This window comes from Cercospora beticola, chromosome 5, assembly GCF_033473495.1.
Source record: "Cercospora beticola chromosome 5, complete sequence".
In the NCBI taxonomy this organism is placed as follows: domain Eukaryota; kingdom Fungi; phylum Ascomycota; class Dothideomycetes; order Mycosphaerellales; family Mycosphaerellaceae; genus Cercospora; species Cercospora beticola.
In genome coordinates, this window is record NC_088939.1 from 566726 (window position 1) to 588788 (window position 22063).

Consider the following 22063-nt stretch of genomic DNA (forward strand, 5'->3'; position numbering starts at 1 on the left):
AGATGCACGCATCCAGCACGAGTCGTGCAGATGGATTGCTCGATATTGGAAGCCGGCAGTCGGATACTTTGTCGCTTAGCTTATCGGACATTATCAGAGCGCAGGGATCACTGCCAAGCACGCCAGAGCGGGCAGGTGAAGCTGTGCTGTGGTGGTGTTTGGAGAAGCTGTGCTGCTCGGCACATGACATCGTTTGCTCCAGCAAGCCACTCCAACCCACCACGCGTCTTCTCGATGACCGGAAACTCGCGCTCGAGACGTCGTCGCATTCAATAACGCCCGCTCGCTCGCCATGGCCGGGCTCAACTATGTCACCTTCAACCAGGATCACAGCCTGCTGGCAGTCGGTACGCCCGCGAATGGAGCTCCATCGTGGTATGATGAAATCGATAGAGGTGTATGCTGAAATCACGCCAGCAACTACCCGCGGACTGCGAGTCTACACCACGGATCCCTTCGAACTCACCAATCATTCATACGAAGAGGACATCTCTCTCGTCGAACAGCTCTTCTCCACCTCGCTCGTTGCCATGATCCTCACCCCGCGCCTGCTCCGAATTGTAAATACCAAGGTGCGTGGTCGTCAACAGCTCGGACATTCATACCTCTCAATCTCACAAGGCTGAGCAGCGAAAGCAGAAACACTCCACAATATGCGAGCTTACCTTTCACGGCATGGTGGTGGCGGTCAAGATGAATCGAAAACGCTTGGTGGTGCTGCTGGAGGAGGTGGCTTTCTTTTACGACATCAGCAACATGAAAATGCTGCACCAACAGACAACGCCGCTCAACCCGGGCGGTATCTGTGCCATATCACCCAATTCGGAGAACAACTACCTGGCCATTCCGCATTACCAAAAGACAGCACAACACCCCAGTGCCGCCCCTTCGCAGCTGCCGAAGTCAGTGGTCAAGGAGACCATAAGCGGCGATGTGCTGCTGTATGACTTGAACAGGATGGAGGAGGTGACGGTGATCCAAGCCCACCAAGCTCCGCTTTCGTACATTGCCATCAACAATGATGGCACGCTCATGGCGACCTCTTCAGAAAAGGGAACAGTGATCCGCGTGTTCTCGATACCATCCGGCAAGAAGCTTTACCAGTTCCGTCGCGGAAGCATGCCTGCTAGAATCTATTGCATGTCCTTCAACGCAACGTCGACACTGCTCTGCGTTTCCTCCGCGACCGAAACGGTACACATCTTCAAACTCGCCCCGCCTGGGTCCAACCCACAGAACGGCAGCGGCAGCTCCGCACGACCCAACTCGCCACCTGCCTCACCTCGCCACGGCTCCTTCTCGTCTCCTCGCGAACGAAGCGAATCGCCCTCACAATCCGAATACGATTCCGAACGACAGCAATCGATAGACGGCGATCCCAGCGCTCTCTCCAACGCGCCTCAACCCCGCCAACCGGGTTTCATGTCCCTTGTTCGCCGCACCTCCCAAAATGTCGGCACCTCTCTCGTCTCGCGCGCTGCCGGTTATCTTCCTTCGTCAGTGACAGAAATATGGGAGCCACAACGAGATTTCGCATGGGTGCGCGTACCGCGAGGGAGTAATGGACAACCAGTACGATGCGTCGTGGCGATGGCGAATAACGTTCCACACGTCATGGTCGCAACAAGCGAAGGAGACTTTTATGTGTACATGGTAGATCTAGAGAAGGGCGGAGAGGGTACACTGGTCAAGAGATTCGAGTATGTCGACAAACCGGATGACCCGCAATAGAGCGCGGACAAGACGACTGACTACGAGCACAGTGAAATTCACGGCATGAAATACAAAAAGGGAGGCGTGGAGCCCGATGATTAGGAATGGGTTTGGCAGGAGCCAACATGGAGCAGAACTATCGTTATACGGAAGACTTGGGGACGATTGAATTTCGGGAGGAGAGAGGGATAGGCAGTGGGTAGGCACATTTCTTGCGAACTGTAGCGTTCAAGCGGGTGGCGTTATTGGCGGAAAGGAGGCAAAAGTGAGTCGGTGAACTCTCGACTCTGGGCGGCATTGTTATGGAACTCTCACTTTTGGGAGGCTACATATTTGAGCGATAGGAAGCATGAAATTGATGAAGTCAGATCATTCCGCTGTTTTGCCATTTTGGTTTTTATGTGTTTCCGTGTTGTTCGTGACAGATACGTTCCTTGTCTGCAAGCGAGGGAGAGAAGTTCTCCGCGAGTGATAGACAGCACTCTTGCCCTGCCTACTGCGCGAAAACCAGACGATTCCGTTGCAGGAAGCGGCCGTGCAGAGATTTCAACAATTCAGGCAGGATGGTGAGATCTGCTGCTCACGCGAAGCTTTCCATGCCACTTTCACTCTGCGCAGCTCGTCGCGCTCGACCAGGGACGCGATAAAGACCTCAACTCTCTATTCCAGACATCCTCTACTCGTGGTGATTCATCACAGCGAAAGCCTCCGATTCCCTCCAAGTAACCGAAAGTAGGAAGAAAGACATGCGCCGCCTACCATTCCTTCTTCACCTCAAAGGACCACTCGAAATGCAAGTGGGTCTTCTTGTCGTCGTCGACGAATTTCGAAACTGCGTTGTATTTACCTCGGCCGAGCATTCCAGTGGGAGCGGTATCGGTTTCGAATTTCTTCTCGTATTCGGGCTTGTCGGTTGTGTTGGGAGAGTACGAGCCCTAACACTCAATGATCAGTAAACAAGTTCGCGAAAAGACACCTATCCGAATGTATAATTCCAGTGGATCAGACGAGGCGAGAGCAGAGAAATAAAAGAGAAAGGACTCACAATCATCTCCTGCATCTTCTGCTTCAAGGGACCCCTCGAAACAACTTGCACATACTTCAATCCGCTGAGAATTTCATGGTGCACGGTGAAGCGAGCTTTCATGCGGAATTGAGCGCCTTCTTTGATGGTGAAGGGGTGGTTCTTCAGATCCTCGAGGGCACCAGGTTTGGTCAGGTCGATGATGATATCGGATCGGCCTTCGACTTCTAGTCCTAGGGATTTGATGATGACTTGGCGGGGGTCGTTGGGGTCGCCGATGCGTTCGCCGCCTCCGAGACCGAGAGATTCTTTGTATTTGCGGAGGGATTCGTCGTTTTGGTCTGGTCGGGGAGGAGCGTTAGTTGGTGGTATTGGTGGGACGTGGGTGGTTTGCGCGTGTTTGTCTGTGAAGGGCTTTGGAATGGAGAGGATTATGAGGTCGCTGATTCTGAGGTGGGAATATCCACACTGTATATGCGCGCATATGCAGTATGTGGGAAAAGGAAGACTGACCCATCTGTTGGTACTCATCCATAGTCTTCTTCTCTCCCACCTTGAACCCCTCGGTGGCCTCTGGCTCGAGATCATCCTTGGTGGCCGACATGCTGGGCGATTTCCTTTGGAAGGTCAGGTAGAGGTGTCAAAGTGGTGTCGCGTGGGTCCTGCTGCTGCGATGCAAGGATTGTGGGTTGTGGTGGAGGGGAGAAGAGAGGGAAGTGATGTTGGTGCGGTGAACAACAGAGGCCAAATGATGGTGGGGCTGGCCTCTCGGTCGGAGCTCGCTCAGTGCACGAAACAGCGCCCGCTGCAGGCCTCGTTCTTGCAGAGCAGCAAAGGTGAAACGCGTGTCGCAGCACTGCTACTGTTGCTGGCGCTCACTGTGCATGTCCCACCGGCACGAGCACCCACAGCACTGTCTTCTGTGCATGTCATCGCCGTGAGCGCATCTCTGCATGTCGTCACAATCGGCAGCGCATTACTCGTGCAACAGCAGCAGCAATCGTGTCTGCAGGGATCGTAGCGAGAGGCACGGCGCGACGAAGTGGTCCATCGCATCTCTATACCAGACGGCGGCACTTCACCTACTACACGGCAGCCCTACGGCGGCCGCAACGGAACAGGCTAGATGGACGCGGTAGAGCAGCAGAAAGCCGAACTTGTTCGCGGACGCAATTTCGCCCAGCCACCACGTTTTTGGCGGCAGAGTGGTGCGCTGTCTGGCTGCTGGACGCCAAAGGCGCGCCAATTCCCCAGGTCTCGTCCTCCTCCCGCACGCAGGTTCATCCTTGCTACTTTCTGCTCGCCGCGACCGTCATCGTCGACCGTTTTACTACTACTCCTTTTTAATCTCACTATTGTACGATACTGAGGAGCGATATCCTCTCGGCATCACGCTTAGATCTGGTGTTCGCCGTCGCGCCTGCCACCACCACGTGTCCTGACGTGCTCCCATTGCGCGCGAACCCCAATTGCCGGACCGAACACGTCGATCGCACGCATCCATCAATCGCATTGCTACCGTCGCAACGACCGTCGCGTGATAGAACGATGGCACCCTCGAACGAGCGTCAGCATGAGCTGCCTGCGAGGCGCAACACGATGCTCGAAGAGTCGCGCGCTCCATTGCGTACGTCGCATTCCATTGGAATTGCTGGATACAACACGGGCTGACGGGAGTGCATCACAGATGAGAATTTGGTGGAGCGCAGATGCTTGGGACAGACTGAGCTGAAGGTCAAGCCCGGCCAGGTCGGCACGTCCAACGCGACCAAGCTCGAAAACTTGGGCGTGCTGGACTACGCGCATTTGCGCGTTCCCCTGCCTAAGGACTTGACCGGCAGTGGCATCTTTTCGCGCGGACCAAACCGAAAGTTCCCTGAAGCATATTTCTTGATGGTACGTGGATGGGATGAGACGGCGCGTAGACAAAATGCTGAGTGAAAAAATAGCGACGATCAAGTGACGGCTTCATTAGCGCAACGGGCATGTTCAAGGCTGCATTCCCGTGGGCAGAAGCAGCTGAAGAGGCAGCTGAAAAGGAATACATTAAGCAGCTCGAAGAGGCTTCGAGCGAGGAAGTTGCCGGCAACGTGTGGATTGACCCCAAGAAAGGTGTGTAACCATGACTCTGCCGGTTGCGGGGCACCGCAGCTAATTCACATTCCAACAGCCCTCGACCTGTCCGAAGAGTACGGCATCAAACTCTGGATCGCCGCGCTTCTCGACCCCGAACCGATCACACACGGAACCAGCGACCCCAAGAAGAGCATCAAGTCTCCGCCGCCGTTCCACATGAGCGAGGCATCGAATGGCGTCAGCCGCTCGCCGGCCGAGAAAGCTGGCAAGCGCGGCACCACGCGCGGTTCGCGCAGCTTGCGATCAGAATCGCCATCAAAGGCAAAGGCGACGCCGCGCAAGATCGCCACCCCACGAAGGCCGCGACGAACTCGAGGTACCACCGCCGAGCCGGAGGAAGCTGCAGCGCCAGTAGAACACGTCAATGGCACGGCGCCCAAGGATACCGTCAGAGTCGAGGTTGAAACCACCACGAGGGAAGGTGCGGAAGGCGATGTCGAAGATGTGAAGCTGAAGATGGAACTTCCATCAAATCACCCCGACTTGAAGATCCCAGACAACACAGAGGACATGCTCGAAAAGGCCAGACAGATGGTCGCCGAGGCGAGGAAGATCGAAGGCAACTCGACCGTTCGCGAGAAGGCCAAGCGAAAGATTGACGAAGTCGTCGACGAGGATGATGAAGTTGAAATTGAAGCCGCTTCGCGCGCAGCAAGCAAAGCCAAGCCGGTGGAAGTCGAGCTTCGTAAGGAGAAGATTCGACGGAAGGCCCTGACTGGTGTCGCGGTTACTGCGGCAGTTGGGTACGTTGATTCCTTTGCGCCAATTTCAAGGTTCACCGAAGACGTTGCTAACATACTCCTCAACAGTTTCCTCATACCACAATTACCCTCCTTGTTGGCCAACTTCAACTTCTTCTAAGAGTGATGAAGGAGAGAATGGAGAGAGCGAAGAAAACAACAAAGATCTGTGTCTGTCTGCTTTACAACAATCAAGATACCACTGGGGTTTCGAAAGAGAAACATTGGGAGTTTGAGGCGATGACTGATGCTGGCTGCTATCTATCGTAGTGCATCTGATTTTTCTGCTTTCTGTGTGCTTACGCGCGTGTCGTTGTTAGTATTGTCTCCTTGAGTCTGGAAGCACAGAGCGTGAGGGAAAGAATGGAACTGGAATTGAAGCGAAAGGGAAGGAGCAAACGAGTCATGGGAAAGCCGGACTTCATTGGCCGTCAGTAGGAAGCAGAGAGCGTCCAGCCATCGCGGCGCAATAGGCAGAAGAGTGAGTTGATGAGTATGCCAAATCACCTTTTCACTGCTGCTAGATTGTACGCGAAGGGCAAAGTAGAAGAAGCAAGCATGATACCAATATAGCGCTCGACTTGGCTGCTCCCAGAGACAGATTTAATACCACGACCACCCACAGCTCTATTCCCGCCGGGAACGTTGTCTCCTATTCCTCAACACCGTCTTGTCAGAAGCGGCGCATTAACTGGGCGAGCATCTGCCAGGCAAACCAGCAATCAGCGTCAGATAAATTCTCCTGAAAGGCACATTCGGGAGGCCGAACGACATTGAAGTTGACATTGCCGTAGTGTCGTTTGCATGGACATCACATCACTCACTAATCTCCTTCTCAGACCATGAAGACACCTGCGCGGTGGTCGGCTGAACAGCTCCTCCGTACCAAGTTTTTCCTCCCCCTTGCCCCCGTGTCACCGTTGGTCACTGCCTTACGTATGGACCGGGCGGATTTACAGTCTCACATGTAGAGTCGAGAGCCGAGATGGCACAGCAGAGCACATATGAAGCGGCTGATGCTCGGACACTTCGTAGACTTGTCAATTATACTGATATCTACGAGGTGGTGAGATTTGATGGTTGAGTATTCTTTGTTGAAATCGCAGCAGATGCCGAAAATGTTGTTTCCCGCCGCGCCATACGTGGAATGTAGCACATAGCCATTGCCTTGGGTCGCCTCGGGGGCTTGGGAGTGTCGGCAAGCCGAAGCTGCTTGCAGACAAATCGTGTAAGGACGTGTAGCTGCGAGTCTTGAGCATGCCTGGACTGGTGTATGGGCTCAATCTAGAAGTAAATAGAAGCTGAAAAGGTCTCCTCTTTGCAACAGTGGCGAGTTGTAGTCAGAGGATCACTTTCTTTCATTTCGTGTCCATCTATACAATGCTGCTTTTCATGCCGTGCTATTCGCATGCGACACCTGCAGTCGCGTCATGCTATCTCGATCGCGTTCCACGAGACTCTTATCTCTTCACATATCTTGTGCGACCGTGTCCCCTCACTTCATACAGTACTCATCATCATGACGTGTGCACCTCTTCCACTGTTCCGCGCCTAGTAGTGCGCCTTGATGGCAGCCTCGAGAGCATTTGGGTTCGCGCCCACGACTTCCTGGACCTTCTCGCCGTTCTTGAACAGGTAGAAAGTTGGCATGGCACGGACACCGAGCTCTTGCGCAACATCGGGGAGCTCGTCAACGTCCAACTTGTAGAAGGTCGCGTTGTTGTATTGGTCGGCGAATCTGTTGAGGCGCATGTGGTTAGCCATTGTTCGAGGAGGCAAAAAAGTGTAGTCGGTCCTTATTACTCACTTGCTGACTTGTGGCGCAATGACCTTGCAAGGACCGCACCATGTTGCGTAGCAGTCAATGACGGACAGCTTGTCCTTGTCGGCCTTGAGGCTGTCGAAGTCGGCCTTGGCCTTGATGTTGTGAACGGCCTCTGCTGGCATGGTGGAGGAGAAGTTGCGGAAGGTTTGTTGGATGGGTTGGTATGTAGCGCGGAAGGCGGTGGTGGTGCTAGTTCTGCTGCTGAGTCGGGTGGTGAGCAGTGTTTGGCGCAAGAGGGTTGAGGATGGAGACATGGAACAAAGAGCAAAGCAAAAGGTGGGACGCGGGTGGGTGGTGTTTATAGATAGGGATGATGCGCAGAGTGGTTTCTAAGCGTGCGCGCGGCCGTTGTGTCTGTTTCTCGCGCTGGTTTGCTTGCTAATCGGGACGAGCCAGGCTTGCCCGAGTTGCAGCCGAGCGATGCCGGGTGCTGCTTTCGCTGTGTCGTGGTGGAATGTTCACGTACCTGAGCTGTAATCAATCGACAGATGCTGAGATGCGTGTGGTTGGTGCTGGGAAGATCTATGTAGAAGTGCAGAAGGCAGGTGACAAATGCGCGAGGCTATTCTCAGCTCACTGTTTTCCGCCACCTTCAGGCAAAGGAAGGCGATGGCGTAATTTATGCCCCGCGCCGACAAGGGTCGCGAGAGAGGCTGCACAGGCTGCTTGCAGCCGAACTCGCTTCACTTCACTTCACCTTTCACGTGTCTGGCTGTCGGTTGCTTTGCTACAGGCGGCGTACACTTCTGGATAATCCTCTCTCACGACAGCTCTTCTTCACCTCGCAAGGAGCAGGATTGTGGCGAACAGACGCCCTTTGCATTCCTACCCATTGAATCCGGAGTGATGTCTCGGGCTCCGGCAGGGCTGTCCTCCAAAAGTCCACAATCGCAACAAAGCTTTGGTGATCCGGACGAAGTTCCATGAGGAGGATACCGCTACGAAGGAGATACTGTTGTACTACTTTGCCTCCAGGTCTTCGATAGAGAGATGGATGATTCATCTGGACTGACGTTGACACACCGCCTTCCTTAGTCGCGCGACTTGTTGATGCTTCACTTCAACTCGTGCAGATCAGTTCAGTGACAAAACTGTTCAGCAGGAGTTCTGGAGCTTGAAGTTGATTTCTTCTCACATCTAGATGCCATAATGTCCGAAGTCAAAAGATCCTTGGGTGACCGTACCCTTCAAGAGCACTCAAATGGAGCCACAAAGCGTTGAAACACTTTACTTCGCTGGCAAGCTGCATTGCACTAGCGCTGTGCGCGTGAGTCAGCTCTTTCTCCGGCTCAAAACACTTGTTTGCGCTTCTCGCCCTCCTCTTCCTTCTTTTCTCTTCTATCCACAGACTGCATCGGCTATTGTGCATAGCTTGCGCCAGTCTGTGAGATCCGTATTGCTGTGTTTTGCAAAGCATGGCAACACGTGTGCGCAATCAGCACGTCCGTACGTCCGGCATCGAGATTCCTGCAATCTCTGCTGAGTGACTGCTGGCTGCTGTGCATTTCAGGCGGCGCTTGAGCCTTCAAACTCAGACGCACTTGCCTCTCGGTTACGGGCCCAGTCCTTAGGACCACTTCCACTCACCTTTTTGACCTTACATCTTGAGCCCAGCTCAGTTGTGTCACGACATAACCTCTTCTAACCTCACGGTCTTGAGTTTTATCTAAGCCCGACCATCTGTCCCTGGATATGGGCTCAGCCTTAAGTCCACTTCTGCTAATCCAGCTTCCACAATGGGCATCGAGAATCATGCATGAATCACGGCGCTGGACTGCTCAGTCCCATCTGCGAACGTACAACGAGATATCACCGCCTCCACCGTATACTCTAAGAGAAGAATCCGTATAGCCCGGAGAGCCATTCGCATCCGGTCATGTCATCATTCGACTAAAATAGACCCAGCATGGTCACCTAATTTTGACGAATGGCAACCATCTATGATTCAGTGATTGCAGTCATTGGGCCCACTCAATCGACTCGGACACCTCTGGCACTGAGCACTTGCTCTGAAACGCTCGCTATGGCCAGTGACCCTGCCGTAATCACTGGCCTATCCGAGAATGCTCGGCAAATGGGCCCCGTGCGAAGACGAGACCAGCACGAGCTGTTAGGCCGTCAGTTATCTCGCTCGACGAGCTCTTGAAGGAACGAGACAGCGATCATTTCCAACAGTAGGAAGTGGCCGAACACTCACAATCGGTTCTGTGGTGAACGAGCCCAGCAAGTCACGCCAAGAAACATACAGCGCGTGATCCACTCCGGCACTCTGGATCCGCTCATTCACTCGATTCGGCGCTACTGCATGATGTGCCGACAGCCTTGCTCCCACTATTAAAGGATCAGAGCTCTCGACCACAACAACATTACGCACACCAACACCGACAAAACAACATCGGCACGACAACACCATCGCCGAATACCTTCCTCAACGCACACAGCGTGAGCAGCACTTAGCATCTCAGAGACTAAGGACTCGAATCCGCACGGTTCCTCGAATCATTCTCCTTCGACCAAGGTACAAGGCCACATTGTTCCACCTGCAAAGACACTTCGCAGTTCTGTACTGGGCCGACTCAGCTCTGCACAGACGTCGCCATGTTCTCATCCATCCGCCCACGCCTGGCGCAGATTGGCGACAGCTGTGAGCCTACACTGCCAAATCCGACAGCCCAAGCTCGCGTCTTGCCATCCGCCACCATCCATGATCTGCCGATCGAGCTTCTTGTAGAGATCGTTGGATATACTCCCGATATCAAGGACCTCCGCTCGCTATGCCTTGCGAGCAAATCACTTAGCAATGCGGCCACGCCCTCCCTGTACCATAATATTTACGTCGGCAAGGATGCTGGCCGGATGCACAACCTGGTCCGCACGTTGTCGCAAAGTCCGCCTCTGGCAATGCACATCAAGAGCATGCAGCTCCATCTTTGGACAGATGGGGATACCGTCATACCCACCCCATCTGAGCTCATCAGCTTTCTCGAAGCTATTCTCCCAATCGCCTCATACGATAGCTGGTTCCATCGCAAATTGGCCAATGCTCTACGTCACGGCTACTATGACGGGAATGCTATCTTGCTACTGCTCCTCGCCGTACAAGTCGATAAATTGGATTTGCTAGAGGATTGCGGCCGAGTCGCACTCCTGCAGTCCCACGGCAACTTCAATTTCCAACATTTCCCGGATTTTGTAAAGGCCTTGATCAAGTGGGCAGCCTCATCAGGTTCAATCAAGCCCGCTTGCAGCTCAGATCTGTTTCCACCAAAGAGTGCACTGAATAACGTACGGACGCTTCGCTTCTATCCAGACAAAACTGTCAGGCTCGCTGGGGACGTCGAGTCCGATGACCCCTTCGACAAATACTTTCCAGCGGTCTATCCATTCCAGTACATGCTTCTTCCACGTCTAGAAGAATTTTCGACGCGCGCCTCGGAGTCATGCAACAGCTTCCCTCCGATGTATGGACAGGCCAACTCGTATATTACTCGTCTCCATATCACGTGGACCGCCATGGACTCGAAGGACGTAGGACTAGCCATTCGAACATGCCAAAAGCTGGTCGAATTGTCCGTCCAGTGGAATCCGGACACACTCGAGTTTGATTACTCTACTGCAACAATCGATCTCCACGAGATTCGTTCAGCTTTGGGTCAGCATGCAGACAGTCTGAAGATCTTGGATCTAAGCTTCACTGCACGCGAAGTGTGCCCAGCACTTGTTCGTAAGTCATTAATCCTTTTCGCGCCCTCCTCCAACAGTCGATTGTGCTCTCGTCGGTTGGATAGCAGGGAGCGGACTTTACAGAACCCTGTGAGACGAGCTAATAATCTTCACAGGCGGTAACCTAGGCACTCTTTCTCAGTTCTCGGCTCTCCAAACGCTACACCTGGATGAGACGTCTATGTTCAGGTCCGAGGTCTCTGAACTCATCCAAGACTGGGAACCACTACGTTCTTTTCAACGGGTGTCCAGCTTTCTACCATCAAACCTCCAGGAATTTCATCTCGACACTCGAAAACCTATGTCACCTATCACGGTTTACGAGGTATTGAGCACTATCGGCGTCATGCTGCCAGCACGTCTGACCGAGTTGTCCATGGTCTTCGAATACGGTTGTTGGATCGATCTTGCGAGGAAGCACACAGACTGCTGTCAGGTGCTGTCGTTCCATCCATTGATCACTGGACTGGTGTGTGGAAGCAGTCCTACTAGGCTCGACATGAAGAGAGTGCTGCAACTTACTGTCAAGCACCAGGATGGTGTCCTCGTCGGTCTGCGTGAAGCGATGGCCACCGACTTGAAGAAAGCACTACGGGAAGGCCTGAAAGCAGATCATGAAGACGCAAATGATGAAGAACCAGAAGAGGCTACCGAATGAAGGGCAATGGAGAGTTCGGATGGGCATGCAGCACAGATGCGACGCGCACAATCTCTACCCAGCGAGTTACCTTGCCTGAGAGAGGCCTACCTTCACAGTACAAGGTGCCGGAGAGCTGGGAAGAGGCTTCACCGATACTGCTGGGATGACGGCGATGATTCTGCGGAAACGAGCGAGTGTATACTGCCTAGGTAGTAGCTGACAGAATTGATGCGTGAGCGAACGACCTCTCCCCCCTCCGCCCTTTCCTGCCTCTCCCTTCACTCACTCCTGCTTCAAGCCTCTAAACACACTTGCCATGCTTCTTAATATCATGCTGACTACCATGACAATGAATCTTGTCCGAATCACCCTTGCATCCTCTCAAATAATTGCCACTGCCATCCAACAAAGACCTCGGATTTCCGTCCGAACCACAGTCTCCGAACTTGTAGTCTTGACCATCGATGTTGAAGACCTGATTGCAGGCATTACCTTGGAGAGAGCCGAGAATGCGGACTGCTGGACAGGCGGATCTGCCTTCAATCCTGGGAAGAAGAACAAAGATTAGTGGCAGCAAAGGCGAATGGAAAGTGGTATTACGGCTTACCAGGCGACCCAGTGGTTCACGCTGTCACTTTGGAGTTCTTCTCCGTAGCCGATGCCGACACCGATGGGGGCACGTCCGAGGATATCGGAGGCCTGCGATTGCTCGTCGAATGGATAGGCGTTGATGAAGCTGAAGGCGGCGAGAGCCAGGACAGAGAGTTGGAACTGCATTTTTCCTTTCTTGAGATGTTTAGGAGTAGTAGACTCGAGAAGCTGTCTGAGATTCTTTTAATGGATGCTGTTGTAGCTTCTGATATTTTTCTCCTTGGCCAGGACTTCGGGACGAGCTATATACATCGGCCTCTCTGCATCAGGCGTGCCGTCTGGTTCACCGGTACTCACGCTGCTTTCTCATCGTGAAACATGGCCCTCGTGATCACCGCCTCTTTTAGGCTTTTGGACCAGATTGTTTGTCAGCCGCAACGACATCGTTACCACCATAGCAAAATCTCCTCGTGTCACCAGTGAGTGTTGTCTTTCATTGGCCAGAAGCAAATACCTCCTGTGCAGATGGTAAACTGCCAGAACATATCTGAATTGCTTCAAGACTTCAACATCAAACGAGCCAACGATTGTATCCGATCACTATGCTATGTGACAGTTGTCAATCAGAATCCCAGCTCTCAGCTGAGGCCATTCCAAAGTTTCGAAATACGAGAAGTGACATTCCTGTGTAGTAGCATTTGAGCGGCTCGAAAGGTCCCGCTCCACCGTACGACCCATACAGTCGTACAAAATACATCCGGATCCGAGTTCTTGCCATCATATCACCGAAGCTGCGATTCCTTTGTTACAGCGGCTGAGTGATTCGAAAAGAGTTGTAAGAAAGACTCTCAAAGCTTGACAGAAACTACGCCAATTGGGAGGGCCTTACATTAGCCACAATATGTGTGCGACCCGAGAGGAAGAACTGGAATATCTGCTGACGACTACTTGTTCATGTGTAACATCGTGCGAGGAAGTGTGTGTGTGTGTGTGTGTGTGTGTGTGTGACTTGTTTGGTGAGATCGGCCTTAGAACCTCAAATTCGCTCGTCGCTTTTTTCTTGCAACCACCGAAGTGATGATGGAAGAGTGAGATAAAATTCAATCTCCTAAACACACTTCCCGTGGTTCTTGATATCATGCTGACTGCCATGACAATGAATCTTATCCGAGTCACCTCTCCATCCCCTTCCAGAGTGCCCGCTGCCGTCCAATAAGGACCTCGGTGATCTCCAAGTCCGTAGAACCAGTGGTGTCCGCGTCAAGCGCAGTCGTTGCATTTGCGGTGCCAGATTCGGGCTTCTAGTCGTTCTTATCTTTCTGCTCGGCATCTCGCATGTCCGCGTCTCTCGATGCATGAGCCGGAGTGTCCTGTCTCACACTCGTCCTGCCATCATCGACACCATTTCCGCCACGAGCTCCTTCCTCACTCGAAGACTGCGCATCAAAAGGAGAGATCTCACCGAGCTCCCGGTCGACGCGGAGAATGGTCTCAAGCGATGGTGACCGATAATGAATAGGCGGCGTAACTCCTCCCGCCGCCACGACTTTCTTCAAATACTCCAAAGGCGTCCAGGCAGCCCTCCCATCGACGTGATCTTCGAGTCGAATCATGTTGTGGTTAATGCCGATTGCCATAAACATGGCTCGCCATGCTACGTGAGGTAAAATGTAGATGTGGTCGTCCATGGGCGGCGTGAGAATCACGACCGGCCCGACATTGCGTGCTGGTAGCCGCCATAGTGCCTGTAGTTGGCGCGTTCAGAGTAGGCTTCGAGTCCGGCATGTTCGTTGTGCGAAGACATTGTGTGTATGTTTTGACGAGCACAGTGAGTCGGTTGAGTGAGGATATTCTGAAGCCTGGGCGGATATGAAGCAGCAGTGATCTCGTCCAGTGGTTGTTAGAGCTTGAGGACCGGACAGGAGTTCCTTCTTTTCTACTAGCGACGCAACCCTGGCGTGAACCAGTGAATAGTTGGTCACAGGCAGCGGTATCCGCATGTGAAGGGACCGAGTGAATAAGCCTGACACACAAAGTTTCCTGACTTGAGAGGGCAATAATGTTGCTTGGCTGGGAGAAGAGCTCGTGGCAAGAAAAAAGCTGATTTGGCTGTCCTTAGCAATATTCCATTCGTCGAAAATGAAAATTGTTCGGTTCTCAAAGAGCTTCCGCAGAACCTAGACTGGGACCACATAGCGTGAGAATGGAATAGGCCCAGCAGGCACAACATCCAAGAGGCAACTGCTTCACCGGACCGTGTCGCAATTACTCCCAAGTCCCGTCCCACGCAATGAGAAAGAGCGCCGTGTTGCCATTTCCTTACCACACTGGCGGCGGTGGAGAAGGTCTCTCATGCGGCCCACCAAAACCACCCCAGTAACCACGCCCCGTCTCTTCCACACTCGCAATACATCTCGGCTTTTCGTGAAATTCCTTCGCGCCAAATGGCCACATCGGCACGAAACAAATCTCATTGACTGCACAGCCGCGACAACGCTTGAATGTGCTCCATCCGAGCCAGTCTTGCAGATCCTGTAGAGCGATCTGCGCATCCTCGAACGGGTTATCCAGGGCTTCGAAGAGAGAAGTGCAAAGCCGCGTGGTGACTTGAAAGATGGCGTTCGCAGCGGTGTTGTCAGGAGATAGTGGCAGGGAGCTGAAAGGCTGTGTCGCGCAACGTTCGATTTCGTCGGAAAGGATCCGTGTTTCATAATCGATGAAAGGTCGCACGGCGTTTTCCAGGTCGCGGAAAAAGAGTCTTTCATCAGAATAGTTGCCCTCGGCCAGAGACTGAATGCGATCCGAGTATCGGGAGACGACCAGATCAGTGACGGCCTGCCAGTTGACTGTACGTGCGGGCGCACTGTAAGGATGTAGAATGATATCCTCAATCGCTTTCAATACTGGTTGCAGGATGTGTTTGTCATTATTGGCGCGTGGCAATTTGTCTTCGTCGAAGTATACGGCATCTTCAAAAGCGTACAGTGTTGCAAAATTGTTGTAATCAAGTTCAACACGCTCGCCGCCGATACCATCGTATCGAGAGGCCACTGCTTGTAAGTATGTGAGAGAGTGGTCTCCAAAGGCAGGAAAATCTCTCGGCTTTGGTTTTTGCACTTCGCTAATCCGATCCACAACGAGATTGTGTTTGAACGAGCACAGAATGATCTCAAAGCCCTGTTCCATTCTCAAGAAGCCGTCAATCTTGCCCTCCCAATCGTCTTTCGCCATGGCGCACAAGTGCTCGGCTCTATAGCCTTCATTCAAAGGGTTGCCGCCGGGAGGATATTTGGGTCTGATTGGCTTCTTCCTGTCATTGGAGTCGTCCATCATATGAGAACTACGGCGTTCATCCGGATCCCGCAACGCGGAAAAGTTAGGCGCTGGCAGCGGACTGTTGTGGAGCAACACGACATCTTGCAGATCCAGAGTGCCCAGAGAAGACTTTGCGGCAGACTGACCGTCAAGATACAATAGTCTCAAGTCATGTTTCGCGCGATAGACATGCAGGTATCCGTGTAAATCTTCTTCAAATTTGGTGTCTCCGCCATTCATGATCTCCTGGCCATAATGAACTCTAGCACGCTCCCGCTGCATCATGGTGTGGCTGCGGGCTTGATCTGTTAAAGGTTCCTGAGAATCACGGGCCTTTAGGTCGTGGCGCGGGGGGTCTGAAGGCTGCTCCTTTGGTCGTCTTTCGTTGTGCTGCAGATTCGCTCGAGGAGCATCTCCACGGCGAGAATCACGTTTACCACCAGGAGGAGGCCCACGTATCCGAGGAGAAGAAAACACCAGAGCGTGTTCGGGCTCAAAAGCGAGCCACTCCGTTCCCTCGACAGGCTTTGGATCCTGTGTGCCATGATAGAACTGCGTTCCCTGCGGAACAGTCGCAATGAACGCTGACATGCCGTTGTGATGTAATGATGAACCCCATTGTCGCATAGAATTGTGCAAGGTGTTGAAAATATGGTTGGCGTTCTGCCTAGCTGGCTCACTTGATTGAGCTGCTGCTTTGCAGACCGCCAATCCCAAAGCCAGCAGGATTGAAGTCTTATGCATAGTGGCGAGTCCAAGAGTAGCCAAGGGAACTCGGTCGCGAATCGTGTCTATTCGAAATCCGGGCGAAGAACATCTTATCAGGTTGTGAGCTGGTATTGATGTATACCTTCATGCCTGAACTACTGCGCATCGTTCCAAGTGGTGGATCGGGGCCGCGTGTGTATCCCGACCACTTTTTCCGGAACTTTAACATACCCATGCCTTGAACAGCTGAAAAGCGCTCGGCCGAGATCGGTGACGCGTGAGTTTTGATAAGAGTCGTAAGTTTGGGATGGCTGCAGCTTTGAGCATACGTTTCACGCTCTTTCGAAGCGAGGTCCTCGTTGCGTTATCACTTCTTCCCTGGGTTCTGCTGGAAGTTCATGCTGTAACCTCCAGTCTTCTCATCTTTCACAAACTGGAAGTTGTCCGTGCTCATGCCAAACATACCCAATACACTGTTTCCCAAACCTTTCAACTTGTCCACCATCTCACCCATTTCTTTCTCCTTCGCCTCGTTCAGTTTCGGTGCAAGTGCCCGTACTGCATCCTTCACAAAACGTAAGTCCGTGGGCGAAAGGCAAGGCTGTATTGTGGGCGACAATAGAATTCTGTAATCCTCGTCTGCAGCTTGGAGGTTCGCCCACCCTGCCAGTTCTGTTTTCGCCTTTGCACGTCGAAGCAGGAGTTTGATCTGAAGCTTGCGCACTTCATCGAGCGTTCGACCACTCTTCTGCAGGTTGGCTATTCGTTCTTCGACATCATCATCAACCTCCTCGATCCCATCATCTTTGCTCTCATCTTCCTTGCCGTCTTTCCTAGGGTCTCGGGGCTTGGGCAACGGAGGCAGAGGCTCCAGGTTGTCAAGATTGTTGACACCCTTGTCTGCACTCTCTACAGCTTCTTTCCAGTCTTCCAACTTTATGTGACATGCTGCTATGTTGGAACGTAGCACTGCCAACTCAAAGTCGAGATAGTTCGGACATGAGGCAAGCGCTCTGTCGTAAGTTTGGATGGCATTTTCGTAGCTCCCTTTGCCGAAGAGTTGGTTCCCTGAGCCTTTCAGACTGTTAGATTCGGCGAGAAGTGTGGCCTCCTCTTCCGGCGAGAAGCGCTCGATAACGGGTTTGGTGAGCTTCGGTTCGTCTTGCGGCAAGATGGGCTGTGGTTTCGGGTCTGTTGCTATCGGTTGTTCGGAGTCGTCCTTGAAGCTGTGAAATGAGGCATCTGAGTCCGAATCATCGTCTCCCGGCTGATGAGCGGACAGTCGACTATGTTTGGTCATAATGTTGGTTGTTGCAGGAAGCTGGCGTTCAAGTTTCCGCGTGGACAGTGACGACAGGGAAAACAAGCTTCGACGAGCACATGCAAGACATCGGAGACGCTTCCGCACCAATGAAGGGCGGTCGCATTCGATGGAGCTCCAGCAGCTCTTCCATTCAGATTCTGGTCACACCACCGACACCAACACCACGCATCGCCATGGCTGACACGAACGACAATCGCTTCGTGGCAAAAGCGGCTGACGTGGAAGACCGCCTCAAGGCCGACACCGTGGGCCTTGTAACCCTCGATGACTTTCGCAAACGCCGCGCCGAAGCAGCAGAGGGCGGAAGCGGGGCCACAACACCAGATGGCCGGTAAGAACAACAAGACATCTCGTCTGCCTTCACAGGCACTAACAGCCCAAGCACAGTGAAGGAACGCCAAAATCTACATCATCCAGCATAGCCGCCGGCGATCCCTTCAAGAAGCGCAAAAAGTCTGCCCCAAAGAAAGGCGGCCTATCCTTCGCCAACGACGACGACGATGAAGACTCCACCACCGAGAAATCGCGACTCGACGAGGACGACTGGGCCAGTGTAGGCGCTACACCACTCGCAGGAACCCGCGCAACAACACCAGCTGGCAACCCACCCTCCGATCCCGAATCCACAACATTCAAAAAGAAACCCCTGCGGCCCAATGCTTCTGTCTCACTCGCACCTAAAGCCCTTACGAAGTCAGCTTTGCTCAAAGAAGCTGCCCTCAAAGAGTCTCTGCGGAAGGAATACCATCAGATACAAGAAGCCGTTAAAGCGACAGAATTTATACTACCATTTGTGTTCTATAATGGCAAGAATGCAACAGGGGGCAAAGTGCGCTTGAAAAAGGGAGAGCAAATTTGGAAGTTCTTGGAACGAGCGAGGAAAGTGGGTGCGGAGAGTGGAGAGACAGGACGAAAAGATTGGGCGAGAATTTCAGTGGACGATCTGATCATCGTGAAGGGAGATTTGATCTTGGGACATGTGAGTTTGCACTTCCTCAACTAGAGTCCAGGTGGAAAGTGGCTGACTCGCTGAATCTCTAGCACTATGACTTCCACTACTTCATGCTGAATAAGAACGTGGGCTACCACGGGCGACTCTTCAGCGATGCATTCTCTGCCGAGCCTACGACAGCGACACCGAAACATCTACTCCCCTCGAAAGGCGCGACCGATGCCGAACAGGGAGAAGCCTCGACTCCTCGACCCGCTACCTCATCCGACCCCGCGACCGAAATCTCAGGCGTACAAACCGCTGCCCAACTCCGCCAGCAGAAAGCCCGAGAATTAGCTTCTGCCCTGCCCGACTCTGAACTCGAAGGGTTCGACGAGGATCCCACCTTGACGAAAGTGGTGGATCGGCGATGGTACGAGAAAAATAAACACATCTACCCCGCGAGTAGTTGGGAAGAGTTCGATCCAGAGAGAGAAGAGGAGTATAAGAAGGGTGTCAGGAAGGACCGAAATGGAAATGCCATGTTCTTTTCCAGATAGTGGTCAGGCCGGTGCAGTGATGGTCGTTCGTGGATAGCAGGGCCGGTGCCATAGCCCTTGGATATGCCGTGCTGTGGGCCGGTATGGTATCACCTCCCCCGTGATACGCTCCTTTGGACACAAGAGAGTCCTCGAAAACTTCCTGGACATCCTTCAGATTGGTATGACAATATTGGAAAATTGTCTCCTCCTTGGAGCAAAGATCTCTCCTCCCAACTTCAACCACTTCCGAAGAACCACCAGATTCCCAAAATTGTCCACAAAATCAAGCTGATCGGATTGAGCAAGAATAAAACCACCAGAGGCGTTGGGGCGAACAGAGCCATCACCACGTTCTGTGCGCATTTCCCCATGTATACTTCAAACTTCTTGCTCCGTGTCTGCAACTTTTTTGCGAAATCCTCGAGCGTCAATTCTCCTTCTTTGCTATACCAGCCTGGACTTCCTCTGCTCGAAGATCGTCGGGAGCCAGGGCGAGAAGAACTCGGCGAGGAAGGAGCTGAGGAGACAATGGTAGATGTAAGAGAAGGCATCGTTTCGGAGAAAGAGTAAGATCTCGAGAATGAAAAACGCTGTGTTCGAACTTCGGCGGGGTACTCCGTATATGCTGCACGGCCGAGTGAAGGTCTTTGTGTCTTTGCTGACTTCGTGGCCGGCAGGTGTACTATGCTGATAAGATCTCTTGAGTCTGTAGGTAAAGACCGTATGTAGGCATCCGTTTTGCCGTTCAAGACGAGGGAGAGTGTGTTCATCTTGGAAGTTGCGAGGGGGTCGGTGCGGTTATATCGCTTCTTCCTCGTATCGCGTGTGGTTTGGTGTAGAGTAGCTCGATTGAGCCCAAGTGTGGGTCACCCCGGTTCGACTGGTGTCACGCTTTCGCTGGCGGAGGGATTTTTTCGCTGTTATGCTTCTGCGAGCTTCTATGGGTATTCGTGATTATCTGCAGATTGTTGCGTCGGCGTCTGACCTGTTCCCGACTCGGTTTTGGCTTTTTGCAGCGACGGACTTTCGATAGTCTGGGCTTGCGAGTGGGTCGTTTTGCAAGGTGGAAGGGGAGCTGGAGATCGATCGAAGGTCGCTAGGAGTGGAACGTCGAGAGCGGTACGTGCTATGGATTGCAATGGGGAAGAATCAACCTGACATATATCCAGTGTAGTGCAGAACACCGCAGTAGACGCTCTCAGCGCCGTGTATTACTATCGCCGTAACATCGTCGGCAGTAAGTTCAAGGCATGGTCGTTCCGGGAGATGGCACGCCCATGCTTGTGGCGTGTGCGCAATCATCGGAATGTGATTGGCCAACACTTGCATCATTGTCGCCGTTTGCAGTAAGCCGGGTGAGCGAATGGCTGTCCGATTTGCGACCACAGGTACGGCGGACAGGTTCTCAGCGTTATCGCAATGCTGTTGTATGCAGGTCTTTGGTTGTCATCTGGTCTTGGTCTGATTCATGGGCAGGTTGTTCTTGTGCTTCTCAATCCTGCTAGTGAGGGGACTCTCAGCATGGGTTGTCGTTGCCGACTTGTGCCGATGACCTGGCCGGGAGTCACGAGTGGCAAGGTATCGCTGCACTTCACCTTTCCACTGCCATGTTGTCTGCAACAACAAAGTCTCCTAAGCGGCCTAAAAGTATGCATTGAAGTTGAGATTTGGCTGCGACGTCGTCAAATATGTCGCCGCAATCGCATTTGTGGTCATCGTCTCTCGACGATGGCAGAATACCAAATGGATGCTACATCGAGGTAGTAGATTATGCTGATGAACACGACCCTGGGGTATGACTTTCTGGAGGAATGTACGCTCGCCTTAGAGTTGTCTGGTAACGTGACATCCACCGTAGATGCTAAACAATCCAACCACGGTTCCCACCACGCGGCTCCGACGCACCAAAAAAAAGTCCAGTATTTTCAACATTCTTTTCCACTAACACACTCTCATCATCGCAGACTCCGATCTAATGGCAACCATGCAGCGGCTCAGAGAAGAAGACGACACAGTCCTCCGTGGATCCGAAGATGAAGCACGCGCCCTCGAGGAAGGAACAGGCGCCGACGAAGTCGAAGACTCAGAAGAAGCACCTCTGCGCCAAAATGCCATCATTCTCCCCCAAGAGCTGATAGATATGATCCTCGAAAAGCTCTTCGATGATGACCCGCACGCTCGACCCAGGATTCGAATCGATTCCAACTTCCAAACTCCGCTGGCTCTCCGTCTCTGTCACTGGACCCGCGAGAAATACGTTGCGAAATACTACACCCGGAGCACCTTCATCCTCTCAGCCCCCAAAACCCACACCAGCTTCTTCAAATACTTCCACAGGCTTCCTTACGAAAGGACATGGTGCTACATCTACGAGTGGCGCGAAGATGAAGACGGCTGTGAAGTTTCGATATCTCGCGAAAAGCGGTCGCATCCTCGGCATCGGCGATACCTATGCAAATGGTTTCGAAGGGAGCCGAGCGGCTTTTACCGCGAGAATGAACAGTGGATCGGGAGGTTGCGCACTGTGAAGCAATTTTATCGCCGACGTGCCGAGGACTACGAGGTCTGGAGACGGTCTTTAGAGCCCACGATTCTTGGAATGCAATCTGTGACTTCCATGGTGTGCTTATTACTTCCATGCGTCGCTATCGCGGTTCTGATGATACGAGAAAGCTGAAGGGGGCTCATGAGTCTCGAATCCACAGAAACTTTGGAGTCCGACTGCAGAGTGGATCGAACAACCTCTGACGATTGAAGCATTGGCCAAATCTCGCATAGACATTGGTCGAACGTTAATACATACCTCTTTTGTGCACGATAAAGATAACGCATGTAGCGAAACACAATTCTT

The 22063-nt window shown here is 52.7% G+C and overlaps 11 protein-coding genes across 11 annotated transcripts; 5 read left to right on the plus strand and 6 right to left on the minus strand.

Annotated features, from left to right (window-relative positions):
• Positions 1–292: 292 nt before the first annotated feature.
• Positions 293–1815, plus strand: RHO25_007460 (uncharacterized protein; the record flags this gene model as incomplete). The annotated part of the gene is made up of 4 exons (XM_023599647.2): positions 293–347; positions 418–572; positions 631–1700; positions 1764–1815. 4 exons carry the CDS (start codon positions 293–295, stop codon positions 1813–1815), a joined length of 1332 nt encoding a protein of 443 aa, XP_023449183.1.
• Positions 1816–2468: 653 nt separating this feature from the next.
• On the minus strand, positions 2469–3341 carry RHO25_007461 (uncharacterized protein; the record flags this gene model as incomplete). Its single annotated transcript, XM_023599648.2, has 3 exons — positions 2469–2648; positions 2759–3078; positions 3251–3341. The coding sequence occupies 3 exons, from the start codon at positions 3339–3341 to the stop codon at positions 2469–2471; spliced, it is 591 nt and encodes a 196-aa protein (XP_023449186.1).
• Positions 3342–4285: 944 nt separating this feature from the next.
• Positions 4286–5734, plus strand: RHO25_007462 (uncharacterized protein; the record flags this gene model as incomplete). The annotated part of the gene is made up of 5 exons (XM_023599649.2): positions 4286–4364; positions 4425–4633; positions 4687–4849; positions 4908–5616; positions 5683–5734. The coding sequence occupies 5 exons, from the start codon at positions 4286–4288 to the stop codon at positions 5732–5734; spliced, it is 1212 nt and encodes a 403-aa protein (XP_023449446.1).
• A 1430-nt stretch (positions 5735–7164) lies between these two features.
• Positions 7165–7560, minus strand: TRX1 (thioredoxin trx1; the record flags this gene model as incomplete). Its single annotated transcript, XM_065602948.1, has 2 exons — positions 7165–7351; positions 7421–7560. The coding sequence occupies 2 exons, from the start codon at positions 7558–7560 to the stop codon at positions 7165–7167; spliced, it is 327 nt and encodes a 108-aa protein (XP_065459020.1).
• A 2476-nt stretch (positions 7561–10036) lies between these two features.
• On the plus strand, positions 10037–11819 carry RHO25_007464 (uncharacterized protein; the record flags this gene model as incomplete). The annotated part of the gene is made up of 2 exons (XM_023599650.2): positions 10037–11162; positions 11278–11819. The coding sequence occupies 2 exons, from the start codon at positions 10037–10039 to the stop codon at positions 11817–11819; spliced, it is 1668 nt and encodes a 555-aa protein (XP_023448828.1).
• Positions 11820–12102: 283 nt separating this feature from the next.
• Positions 12103–12578, minus strand: RHO25_007465 (uncharacterized protein; the record flags this gene model as incomplete). The annotated part of the gene is made up of 2 exons (XM_023599651.1): positions 12103–12346; positions 12409–12578. 2 exons carry the CDS (start codon positions 12576–12578, stop codon positions 12103–12105), a joined length of 414 nt encoding a protein of 137 aa, XP_023448827.1.
• A 1115-nt stretch (positions 12579–13693) lies between these two features.
• Positions 13694–14005, minus strand: RHO25_007466 (uncharacterized protein; the record flags this gene model as incomplete). The annotated part of the gene is made up of 1 exon (XM_023599652.2): positions 13694–14005. One exon carries the CDS (start codon positions 14003–14005, stop codon positions 13694–13696), a length of 312 nt encoding a protein of 103 aa, XP_023449265.2.
• A 706-nt stretch (positions 14006–14711) lies between these two features.
• Positions 14712–16451, minus strand: RHO25_007467 (uncharacterized protein; the record flags this gene model as incomplete). Its single annotated transcript, XM_023599653.1, has 1 exon — positions 14712–16451. The coding sequence occupies one exon, from the start codon at positions 16449–16451 to the stop codon at positions 14712–14714; it is 1740 nt and encodes a 579-aa protein (XP_023448728.1).
• A 331-nt stretch (positions 16452–16782) lies between these two features.
• Positions 16783–17715, minus strand: RHO25_007468 (uncharacterized protein; the record flags this gene model as incomplete). The annotated part of the gene is made up of 1 exon (XM_023599654.1): positions 16783–17715. The coding sequence occupies one exon, from the start codon at positions 17713–17715 to the stop codon at positions 16783–16785; it is 933 nt and encodes a 310-aa protein (XP_023449805.1).
• A 110-nt stretch (positions 17716–17825) lies between these two features.
• RHO25_007469 (uncharacterized protein) lies at positions 17826–19230 on the plus strand (the record flags this gene model as incomplete). The annotated part of the gene is made up of 3 exons (XM_023599655.2): positions 17826–18070; positions 18127–18718; positions 18781–19230. 3 exons carry the CDS (start codon positions 17826–17828, stop codon positions 19228–19230), a joined length of 1287 nt encoding a protein of 428 aa, XP_023449796.2.
• Positions 19231–21196: 1966 nt separating this feature from the next.
• RHO25_007470 (uncharacterized protein) lies at positions 21197–21889 on the plus strand (the record flags this gene model as incomplete). Its single annotated transcript, XM_023599656.2, has 1 exon — positions 21197–21889. The coding sequence occupies one exon, from the start codon at positions 21197–21199 to the stop codon at positions 21887–21889; it is 693 nt and encodes a 230-aa protein (XP_023448826.2).
• Positions 21890–22063: the final 174 nt, after the last annotated feature.